Below are 12,726 nucleotides of genomic sequence, written 5' to 3' on the forward strand. Positions count from 1 at the left end.
CAGAAACTTATGTTCCAACTAACTAATTCTAAACTAACACACACTGGCAAACAAGGTCAATCTAAGATTAAGAAGGAAGTGCAGAATAATAAGAGCAGGAAGAAACAGTTGATATTGATGGCTAGAAGGAACTGTTAACTAAAAATGAGTAAAAACAAAAACATCACATGATCACAGGATGTTTTGCACAGAAAATACCCCCAAATTGTGCTTTCTAAATTTAGAAAGGAAAAAAAATGCCCGCAGAAACTGCTACTAGTATAATTCTGCAACAGTCTGGTAGTCAAGGAGTTCAAGGAAAAATTATACTTGGCTGAGAAGGACTTGGAAAATGCCAATTATAAAAGAGATTTATTGTTTAATTAAAATAAAGAGGGAGTTGTGGGTAGAGCACACAGTAGGAGTCAGCTGTTTTGGTTATAATATTTCAATGTATTTTGAAATACACATTGTCTTTCATTTTCATCTTATGTCAGTGTAATATCGAAAAGATCGCACGTACAATTGTTCATTCACGTTACATCCACCTTCCAGAATATGTTGCATTGAACTGAAGGAAAGCTCCAGTCTGGTTGAGCAGTACTGTAATTGCAAGCTAAACTGTTTGACGTTGCCTGTCTCTTTATTTCCTAAGGATTGGGTGGATTAGGCACAGGGACTACGTTTCTATCACTGCTGTTTCCGTTAAATCAAACAGGTGCAAAATGTACACCTCAGCAACATCACATATTGACTGCAGAGCGAGGAGGACAAATAATGCGGTTTTGCAGTTTCACATATGGTGAACGATGAAGGGATACAAGGGTTAAGTAGATCAAAAGATCAAAAATGTATAATGCTGACCTTAAAAATCTACATACAGTAATTAGCTACAAAGTTTTAGGGTACATTAAAGGAGCTATATAATGCTACTTTTAACATTCCACAAATAATTATAGGCACATATACGATTATATATTACCTTTGCACAATCTAATTTATGATGAAATAATGAGTTATTTTGGTGCCCCAGAAGTTAGAGGCCTGGTTCTCTAAAACGTCGCCTCTGCTGTACTCAAACGTTTGGCAGTAGATTCACCTAAGCGCAATGACAAGTACTTGAGCACATTGCAGAGGATACGTTGAAGCGTTTTATAATTTATTTGATGCACCAAAATCAGAACAGCCGCACATCAACTCAAGTGCAGAAACAACTGCTCTGAGAAATTGGTAATTGGTGTGTTTGGCTTGTAGGGGATGGCTCCTCACGTTGTGATGTCACAACGTGAGGACCTGGTCACTTAACATGGCTGGAGTGTATCTGACAATTTAAAAAAAAAAAAAGCAGCACCCACTTCTATCCCAGAAAATGAAGAAATGAAACGTGAAGTACGTTACTCATAAACAAGACATATTTACCCTAAATTGTAAAGACATCTATGCACTCAATTTCTGTGCCTGTCTTTCATTCCTAATCACTCCACAGTTAATGACGGGCTTGCGTATAAATCCGACAGATTACCTGCTGCAGGTGTCCAACAGAAGACTCTAAAATAGGCACTTGTGACACCAGAAATAAAAAGCTGATGAAGACCAGTAATTAAACACTGACAGTTTGTCAGACACGAGATGTTTAGTCGACTTATTACAAAGCGTATCAGAAGACAACAAAACACATATGATTGACGCAATAGGATCAGACACCAGAAAATGACGACTGAGTCGGATCTGAGTCACGGAGCAAAGTGAACAAAAAAATAAGCTCTTCTAACTCTAGCCGAACCCAACTAGTCTTAGCTGTGCCTTTAGGGAAAACATATGGAGTGCCGACTCGGTAGTAAGTCGGCTTGCCGAAGCAAGAGCTACGTCTATCTCCTGAGGTTTGTAAAAAAAAAAAAAAAAATAAGTAAATAAATCCCTGCCAAATATTAACAGACGTGAACATTGAAATCAGCGCCATTATTAGCAAGTCATTATTAGCGTTTGAAAAGCAAATGGAGCTCATAATATTTGCCATTATAGCTAAAAAAACGCCTATTAATTCTTAATCCGTACCCCAATTAAGAGCATGGCTGGGAGTTTTTGCCAAGAAAAAGACAAATTAAGAGCCTCCAAGGCAGAGAGAGAATGTAGGAGGGCAAGGTATTGAGCAACCGGCTTCTGCTCGCCACCTATTTTGAAAGCCATCATCTTGGATGAGTTTGAGTGACTGGTGGAACGAAGGCTGATTTGACTGAATAGAGACAAGAGGGTGGCGGTGGGGGCGTTGTTCACCACGTTGAGGCGCATTATCTGTTTCAGTACAAGTGTATCAAATCAAACGTGAGAGGAGATATTATTAAAACGAACCCTTTTTATTCCTCTCAGCTGTAAACTGTGACTGAATAAGCTATACCAATTAGAGGAACAAAAATCCAGCATGCCGATGCGATCGTATTCGTGGCTGCCCAAATTTCTCTGCAGATGTGTGAAGAAGCAAACACTGCTGCGGGGGATGATTTAAAAATTAATTTTCCCTCTAAGATAAAACAAAAACAGAATGAATCTGTTCCACGAGTGGAACTTTCACCACCGAAACTGCATATTCTGCTCAGTCATGGGAAAGCTAAAGTTTATCCCGACTGACGAAAGGCGAGGTACACCCTGGACTGATCGCTAGTCAATCATCGGGCACCAAAGCAACAATTAACACTCACATTGTGACTATTTTAAAATCATCCACACAGACATGACCTTGATTCAAGCTTCAGTGTTTTGTTGAGTGTGTCGGAAACTTCGATATAAGCCACAATTTAGTTCCAGCATTTTTTCAATTAATGATGCAGTCAATATAATTTTTTTGTGGATTTTCTGTGCATTGAACCAAATTTAGTAGCCTCACAATACATTCAAAAATGTCTTTTAACTCTTGTGCAATTTAACTGAACAAAGAACTAAACTTTCCAACACACACTCCCAATGACCACAATTTGGACTGCAGTGGGATTTGAACCTTGAACCCCCAAAGCCAGGTGCTTATGGATTGAGCTACTGTTGCCCACACTGGTTCAGTTGAGAACATTTGCAAGACGTCGTAACAAAAATCATTCTGATTACTGTTTGCTATCTTCATCTGCTCTCTTCATCCTTTGTTCATGTATTTCACAATGAGTCTTTTCTGCATCTTTCCCTTCTGTACCAATACATTTAAACCACAGACACATGCACTATATACATGCACATGCATAATTTTGTGAAATCTCCCCAAATCTCTCATTTACACACTATCACACTCGCACACCTCAATCCGCTTCCAACACCGTTGACAGGGAAACAAACAACACATCTGAAGGGTTCGAACGGTGTTGTAGTGGGGGGGGGGGGGGGGGGGGGGGGGGGGCTCACCAAAAGCAGCCAAGACCTGAAATAGACAAGTGGCGCTGGTGACAAGCACAGTGGAGCCTGCTCTTTGAACGGCTTCATCCAGGAGGAGATTAGAAACACACAGAGTTTGATGTGTGCATTATCTTTCCAGGGATGATCCCAAAATAAACAACAACTAGGCAAAATCTCCCAATAATTAAAATGGTTAATCCACTTCCCGTTTGCTGATGACCGTGGGCTGAGCATGTCAAGTGGGACTCTTGCACCATTCCTGTTTCTACGCTTTTGTGTCTAAAGGTGAATTGATTTCCAAAAATATGAGGACTTAGTATCCACTAAGCTGTCAAAAATCCAAACAAATATTTATAGATTTTTGGAAATGTGAAAAATGCATCTTTAACAAATCTGATAAGGTAAATTTGTTTGACAGAATGACGATTTTTTAATGTTTTTTCTTGCAGTGTCATTGTTCAGATATGTGTGACACTGCCACAAAATGCTTTACATTTATGATTTGACTTTCTGCATTCTGGCAAAAATATATTTAGCAGCTGTCAATTGGTTATTTGTTAAATGCAATAAATGTGTTTATTCATTCATCTGTGGTGTAATATGCTTTTAGAATATAAAATACTTTCCCTTTTTTATTCCTTGTAAAGCTAAACAAAGCAAAAAAAACAAAAAAAAAAAAAAAAAACAGACATGAGGCAGAAACTCTTCTTACAACCCAAGCTAAACTTTACTCCAACATAAATGTTTGTTGAGGTTAGCGGAATAGAAATACTTCTCATGTAGGTAATAAATTAACCGTATGCTTGGAGCTCAACTAGCTGTGCAGTAAATTTTTAACAGAATATACTGTAAATATTTTTAAATACTCTCCCAAAATCTAGACCAAAGTCCTGACTGCTGAAAATAACCAAAGTGAAAATAACCAAAGATACAATGTGAGGACCAGGTTCAGCGTCAGCATGTCCGGGCTTCTGGCCTCATCCCTTCCTTTGGAAACTGCTGCTCTCATGGCTGTGCGGGTCTATAGAGTTCTAATTAGCTGCATTCACAAACAGCGCCGGGCTCATCAAAATGCCGAGGCCTGCAGAACGCCACAGCAGGGGTGAGCAGAATGTGTGTGTGTGATGAATCTTGTACATGTGGGTGGAAAAATGTGATGTTGTTTGTGTAGTTTCAAGTTTATGAGACAGTGCTGTGTTTCCTTTTTTTTGGGGGGGAGGGGGTGCATGAAAATCATCACAAAGTGAAGATACACATCGACGCAGCAAACCAAAGCTTGCTAGCCATTTAAAAGTACAAAAACTGGATACTTTTTTTTTTCCCTCTGCAAACTCATAACATTTGTTGACCTGCTTCACATTTGCATACACGGCACGGGGGCAAACCACACCATGGCACATAAACAAGCAGTAAACAAAAAAGATGTTTGCAGTGTACTGTTTCTAGGAGAATAACAGAACGGCTCCTAAATATGAGCAGGATCAATAGAAATGACCTACGTGTTTCTCTGCAAAAACCCCGCAGAAAGATTTTCAACCAGACCGACTGCTTCTCCTTAGATGATCGTGCATTCACTTTGGCTCATTATGGCACAGAGGATAGAGCTATTACACGTACATTGCACTAACTAACTACATTAGGCAGGTCAATATAATATTGCATACGTTGTTTTGTAAAGGTGGTTGCATTTAGTTCAGTATTTCATAGGTAACATTCATAAGAACCCCAAAGATCCTCAACGTGTCCTTAAGTATAATATTGAACCCCAAAATGCTCCTGAAGTCACTGACATACGTTTCCCACCATGCAGTAGGGTTATCTTTACCAACTGGATTATGCAAACTTGTGTAGAATGCAAAATATTTTCAACCCTAACTTGTGGAACAAATTATGATGTCACACTTTACAATTGACTACTATAGGAAACAATGAATAAATACAGTAAGCACAAGCTAGCTGATGACAATGTCACATTTGACTTAGTACATGTGACTGCAACTTTCTACAGTATGTTGAGGTTTTTTTTTATATATATCTACATGTATCAGTATGCACAATATATCTTATTTATCAATCAAAACATTTTATATAGCCCTAATTCGCTCAATAACTGCCTCCAGGAATTCACACATGGATGTTAGCATGCTGTGTTGCTTTTGTGCATCCAGGTGCAAATGAACTGGAAATTCCCACGCTTTAAAACTGACACAATATTAGCAATACAGAGGCAAGTATAGGTAAACAATTTGGAACCTGTTTTTTCACATTTCTTAATTTTTCTACGATTCAGAAAGTTCTTAGTGCCAGATCTTCAATGAAGAACATGATTCAAGAAAGAAGTCATAGCGTTGTATGAATATGCTTTACGGTGGTTGAGCTCACCAGGATGCATGGAAGGACACGTCAAGGACAGATTATTTGTGTGTGTATGTGTGACAGTTGTTCAGTGACTCCCAGGCTGGTCCTTCGTAGTAGTAAGCCCAGATATTTCTTTCCTCTCTTCTCCTTACAGTCTTTCATATGCCAAAAAGTGTATTTAATAAGGGTAGAAAGGCTGGTAAAGTTTCATGTATTCATTTCATATTGTTTTCACATTGTTTCATAACTATTCTCTGGACTGTTTATGTGTTTGGGTGTCTGGAATGGAATAGTTTACAAAAACAAAAACGGAGGTTCCACTCTAATTGTGTTGAATCACTCAAGTACATCTAGCTATACCATCAGTGATATCCACTTCAGGTTCAAAGGTCAACAAGAGCCTACTCCAGCTACCTGCAAGCTAGCTAATAAGCAGCTGTTCAGGAGGTGTCGTCAGCGGTGTACAAGAACCGGCGCTATCTGCACTTTTATTGAACTGATCTCAGCATCTGAATTGTTTAAAGCGCAGGTGTCAAACTCAAGGCCCGGGGGCCAGATACGGCCCGCCACATCATTTTATGTGGCCCGCGAAGACAAATTGTGCATCAAATTCGTGGGTCATTGCTAGAATTGCAAATTGTCTTCACATTAAATATCTTTTTTTTAAATATTTGACCAGTTCTTACTCGTCTGATTTGAAAACGAGTTATTTGTCAGTTTGTTTTGTAGCTTTTACTGTATATGATATGAGGTGCTCATACAATTATTTGGGTTGACAGTCATAATGGCCCTCCGAAAGAAGCTATGACTACAATGCGGCCCCCGAAAAAAATGAGTTTGACACCCCTGGTTTAAAGCAAGCCAAACATACAGCACATAGCCCTCTGTTGGTAGTGTGCTGGAAACATCCTGAATCAGTAAATGATAAAGAGGTCACACATTATGTTTATTGTGTGCCACTAACAAAGTGACAACATGAATAAGTGACTTTGGGTAAACTCTGAAGTACTGGCACACATGGAGCATCAAAATACTGACCGCTATGGAATACCTGACTGACCATGGTGACAAAATGTATGAATGGAAAACACATTAATTTAGGAAGTAACCAACTCACTCACTCACTGACTAAAAAGCCAAATAGGATTAAGGGAATAAATTACACACTCTGCTGGCATTATCTCATTAATGTCAATCACACTCACACGTTCCCTGACAAACTCCCCAAGTTACAACCTGCCTGTCTCGCTATCGACAGTTCAGTTCAACTTTCAAAGTGACTATGTTTCGCTACTGTTTGACACCACAAGGTCCACACTGTATAGAACCACGGTGAGCTAATCCCCACAGTACATTCATCGGCAGGAAAGAGTGACATCACCAAATCAGAAAAACAGGAAGTCTCTCAGGAATGAACATGAGAAGCAGAAAACAAACTTCAAACTTACCAAAATATTTTTTCTTTTTGATATGACAATATTCGCATTCTATTCTAAATACCTAGAGCACAGGTGTCAAACTCAAGGCCCGCGGGCCAGATACGGCCCGCCACATCATTTTATGTGGCCTGCGAAGACAAATTGTGCATCAAATTCATGTGTCATTACTAGAATTGCAAATTGTCTTCACTTTTAATATCTTTTTAAAAAATATTTTACCAGTTTTTACTCGTCTGATTTGAAAACGAGTTATTTGTCAGTTTGTTTTGTAGCTTTTACTGTATATAATATGAGGTGCTCATACATTTATTTGGGTTGACAGTCATAATGGCCCTCCGAAAGAAGCTATGACTACAATGCGGCCCGTGAAAAAAATGAGTTTGACACCCTTAGGTCCTAGAGCCTCTTGTTTTTCCAAAGCATTTGGAAGAACCTACAGAAAATACATAACACAATGCGTGGAATACAGAGTATTGCTCAAAGTAAATTGGTAAGCTACATTGCTGAGCAAATAAGGCAACTCCTTCGCCCCCACAAATATTGCGTGTGGTTACCCACACTGAGAAGTCATAGAGCGGCAATAAACAGGTGCATGGGAGGATTTCAAATTGAGAGAAGAACATATAGCTCATTGAAAAAAAGAGAGAAGAAAGCTGACGTACTTGAGCCGGAGAAATGTCCACTCCCCAGGGAGGTCGGTCCATTCTTTCCACTGCTAACAGGAGGGGAAAACATCTAAAAGACAAATAGAGCACACATTACCTTCAAGAGCACAGACAGGGGTACCAATAAGAGCAGACAAAAATGACTGCAGCTACATATGAAAAGCTTCATTCCAATACACCAGGGAGACATTTGGCTGGAAAATAGTGCCGCGAGAAGTGTATCACTCTTTACCTCAAATGTAAAGGTGACATCTGCTTTTCAAGAAGCATTCATCTTTTTTTCACAGCAAGGCCTACATGCTCAGAACTGTGACAGAGGATTATCAGGTCTGATCTAAAACTTGAAACATGTTTACCCCCAGTATTGAATAAAAATAATTCTGATTTTATTTTCAGATTGCCCATTACCTTACAAACACTGTATTTAGGAATGAAACTCATCATATTTACAGTATATAATATGTGACCTAAATTGCAAGAGATGTCTACATGCATACTGAAGGTGAAATTGACTGCTATTATATTGCGAGCAGTCTCAGTTGTGACTACTCAACTTCACCATGTTACCATGAAGTTACATTTTGCATCTGTGTAGACCAGAGTGAGCACTAACTGAGCATCAAATCTTCACATAGATATTTTATTCTTACTATGATTAGAAATTCAAAGTTATAATTGGAACCAGTCGTTGGTAACAATGAACATTGATGTCATTGTGCCTCCGATTGTGTGTGATGGAGGTCACACTGGTGTTGGATGGCTACAGAGATGTGATGAATCGACAAGATTTCATCATTTTTTTATTAGTGCTGTAGCAATATTTAGGAAAAGCACTTTCAGTACTCTGTCCAATGGTGGGCATTGACAGAGCAACAATTGCATAAATTAATGTTCAGCCTGCTTTAGGAGGAGACACACTGGTAGGCTTACCGCTCTTTTTGGTCAAATCTTTATTCATATTTTTAATTAGCAAAATAATTTACTTAAATGTTTTTAATACATCTCAATGTACATCTTAGTGAGGCCTTAAATCACACATAAAATGATTGTGAAGCATTTTAAAGCATAAACGTAAGATTAAGTCTCCTGTGGTTATTTGAAAATATTGTTTGAGAAAAAGTCTTGACTTTTTATATAATAATAATTAATCTATTGCAGCCAAATGAGCTTGGATGCATCACTATAATGCTCAGACCATTTGACAATTTGTGAATATGCTGTTGTGTGAACCTTTACAATGTAACGTAATATATACCACATTCTATATTAAAACTATTCCTCAACTGCTGTTTTTGTCTGTGTGTAGTATAATGCTTGCTTTGCAAATACTTCACAATAACAGTCCCACAGGACACAAAAAAATTGCATTGATCCACAGCCTCTGTACTCTTATATTGGTTTTTGACAATAATTCGGTTCAGAGTGTGTGTTACGTTTGACGGCTTTGAAAAAGACTGCCTTGTTTCTGTAAAACTCATTCATGATATTTTTATGCAAGAATATTCCTTAGGGGAATTACATAAATGTCTACCTGTTTAAATAAATTAAGTTAAGATATGGAAATAAGCTTGTTATTGTCTAGGTCATTTGCATTTTTTGCTGTTATTAAGTACTGACATGCTTTTTTTTTCTTTTGTTCAAGGATTTCCTAGCATGTTGCACCACTGCCCTTTTTTGCACTTTCTAATCTGACATATCTTCCTTTCATAGCAGGATTAATGGGAGTCCGTTTATTCTTCCTCATTGAGGGCTGTATCTATTTTCCTCCTTCTCATCCCCTCCTCCTCTTGTGACCAAACTTGCTCCCAGAGGGAGGTAGAGGCACAGAAAACATGGCCGAGAGCATGGAACACTATTTCCTGTCCCTCAAGTTCACACCACAGTCTTTTATTCGTAGGGAATGTGGGGAGAGAAAAAAAGTGTGCTACATTTAAAACGGGATTAGCACTTTGCGCTTGTAACACTGAAAGCTGCACGGGCGGGACATGCGCAACACGCAGGTTCATGCTGAGAGAGTTATTTATCCCTATCTGTCTTTTTTTTTCCACTTATATAAATATTATAACTATTCTTCACACTGTGCACTGTACACTCATTGCATTAAATCACATTTGTTCTGTCATGGGCAAAAGGCTACACATAAAGGGGGAAGAAGGACTTAAAATGAGATATACTACCATGGATGATGGGAACATTTTCAAATCGCTGTTTCGCATCTATAAGACAACAAAATTACCAATGCAGCATCAAAAATATCTACACATACAAACAAAATAAAATTACATGAATGCTCTCACTTTTCTTTTCACTTACGCTAAATAAACACACTTTATCCAGTTAATGTTTAAAGATATGCAGGTTATGCGCCGTCCAACTCATTAATTAAACATGTAAACTGTGAAAGCCTAACAGGACGTGCTTATTTACTTCCAGCTTTTCCTATCATCACACTCATTTGTTCCAAATAATAATAAATGAATGTTCTTACCGCGCTAAAATCCAGTAAGTCACTCAGTTCCTTGTCTGTGCCCAAAGCTGCCATCCGTTGTTGATGATGCATTTTAGCAAAATCACACGGACCTACAATATGGAAAACAAATGGAGAAATAGATGGACAGAGGAGGTAGACAGATAGACAGAATTGTTGCTGGATGGCGATGTAGATGAGAAGAGCGGAGGAAAAGACCTCTTTCGCTGTTTTACGCGCAGCTCCGCTCTGCTCTGGGTCTTCGGTCGCCACAGCCAAAATAAATCCAGTAAAACAAGCTCAAAGCCTCGATTAACACGTCTAATTTCCTCTCATCTTCAGCGCGGGAGAAAGCTCACAATCAGGTTCCTGGTTTAAAGTCACTGGACAAAAAAAAAAAAAAAAAAAAAAGTGACAGAAAGCTCTGCGTTTTGGTGTGTGTGTTTTTTTTTTTTTTTTTTTTCCTCTCGCCCTCCAGCCAAAGAAGTCCGAGCTCTCCGCGTCAAGACGCAGTTAGTCCGCCCCGGTTTGACTGTCAGCCTCAAACAATCATACAATAAATAAATAAAAGACCAAAACACCTAAACAAGCCCGTCAGAGAAGAAGCAAACCTCCGAAGAGATAACGACTTTTCACTCTGTGCGTGCGCCTGCGAGTCAAGAGGAAGACTGCAGTGGAAGGAGCTTGGAAGAGTCCGGGTGGAGTGTGCGCTTCTTGCGGCCGGGTGAGGGCTCCCTCCGCTCGGCTGCAGGTTGTGAAGATGCCCGGGCGATCGGCACCGTACCCATGCGCGTGTTGCTGTGAAGCCTCGGTCGCTGTGATTCATGTGGTGGTGCGGCCACCTAGCTTACATCCTCGTCTAACACCATCGCACCACTGTAGGCACTGATAATCTGCAAGAGAAAAAAAACATCAAAGTCTTTAATGCTACGTAAATTTACACAAAAATTGCCGGCCACGTTCAGTTCTACTTCTGTTTTTTAAATGCAGTGTTTGACCTGATTATTAAATATTATATTATTTTTACTGTATGCAATTTTAAAGAATTTTCATGGAATTTATATTCTCAATTCTATCTTCATGACAGCAGTCACGACAGCCGCTATGAAATGTTTTACTTTTATTTTAAAAACATTTAAAAAACAGTCAATCTGGAAATTTGGTTTTCATGTACTGTACCATACCGTTACGTTGAAACTTTTTGTTAAAGGTATTTGAAAAATTATTTTTTCAGGATTTGGCAGTTGCCCATAGAGCTAGACAAATTCCGCCCCTGCACTGAGCTGGAGCTGAAAATTGGATTCTCATTCAGAACCAAAATGACAACAATCTGCAGTGAAATGACAATTTTTGATTTTTTTTCCCCATTAGGATCATTACCTTTCACGTTTGTAGTATAGCTAGAAAAGCTCCATGTAAAACCAATTTATATACATTAATAGCAGTTGTCATAGGTGTCAAGGGCATAACAGCCATGGTTGATATTTGGGTGTCACAATCTTCACTATTTGAAGCCACTCCCCCCTTTTTTAAAAAGTAGCATTGCAGGCTGTGTCAAATATTTCTACAGTAGCATATGCCGCGGGCTGCTTAAATTGGACAGCATTTGAAAATGGCCCACAGGTTGTAGTGCGAGAACCCCTGCAACTGGCACAAGGTTATTGAAGGAATAAGCTGTAACAATAATTTGTTTACAAACATTATATCATTTCAAAATAAAAAAAAGGTGTGCCATGTTAACAAAGGCAGTCAAGAAATTGCATTTGTAATAGTTACACCCTACAAAATGTGATCATTTCTGACTCAAAAAGTGTTAAAATGATTATCTTAAGTTAACTAGACTGACCAAAACCAGAACTAAATTCCAGGATATTGCCAATTTATTGAGAAAAAAAAAAAACAGGCGAGAACCAAAATGTTTCAGCGGTTGAGCAAGAATAAAGAAAGTTAGCAAAAAAATATTTGGCTCATATTGCAGGTCAATTCAAATTTCTTGTCATTAGTATCTATGTATCTCTTTGTGTGTGTGTGTGTGTGTGTGTGTGTGTGTGTGTGTGTGTGTGTGTGTGTGTGTGTGTGTGTGTGTGTGTGTGTGTGCGTGTGTGTGTGTGCGCGTGTGCGTGTGTGTGCGTGCAAACAGCACAATTCCGAAATTTCCAAAGCCAATCGAGGCTTTGTTCGTATGTGGATATAAATCAGACATGCGTGATGCAAATGCAGTCTGGATGCTCACGTTGCCCTCGTCAGAAACATTCATCAAAAATCCAGTTTTACAGAAAGCTGCAAAGTTCTCTTAATAAAAAAACTCAAACAAGCGCAACCTCTTCCACCTGCTGAGTGGAAGGGCTCTTAATGCAAATCACAGTCACAAATAAAATAATCCAAATGATTGAAAAGCAATACATGTAATGTTCTTACATGTAAAAACATCTGAAATCTGAAA

The 12,726-nt window shown here is 38.8% G+C and overlaps 1 protein-coding gene across 4 annotated transcripts in view; it reads right to left on the reverse strand.

Annotated features, from left to right (window-relative positions):
* Positions 1-11,123, reverse strand: part of tcf4 (transcription factor 4) — a 122,510-nt gene extending 111,387 nt beyond the window's left edge. The window contains exons 1-4 of one of the 4 annotated variants that reach the window (XM_049738179.1): positions 10,503-11,123; positions 10,305-10,396; positions 9,994-10,032; positions 7,814-7,886 (exon numbers count right to left, since the gene is read on the reverse strand). In XM_049738179.1, the coding sequence (XP_049594136.1) occupies positions 7,814-7,886; positions 9,994-10,032; positions 10,305-10,376 (184 nt within the window). In that variant the 5' untranslated portion in view covers positions 10,377-10,396; positions 10,503-11,123. The remainder of the gene's footprint in view (positions 1-7,813; positions 7,887-9,993; positions 10,033-10,304; positions 10,397-10,502) is intronic. The other 3 variants (XM_049738181.2, XM_049738180.1, XM_049738183.2) reach the window with 3 other exon arrangements.
* Between the last annotated feature and the right edge of the window lie 1,603 nt (positions 11,124-12,726).

Source organism: Syngnathus scovelli, chromosome 13, assembly GCF_024217435.2.
Source record: "Syngnathus scovelli strain Florida chromosome 13, RoL_Ssco_1.2, whole genome shotgun sequence".
Classification (NCBI taxonomy): Eukaryota; Metazoa; Chordata; class Actinopteri; order Syngnathiformes; family Syngnathidae; genus Syngnathus; species Syngnathus scovelli.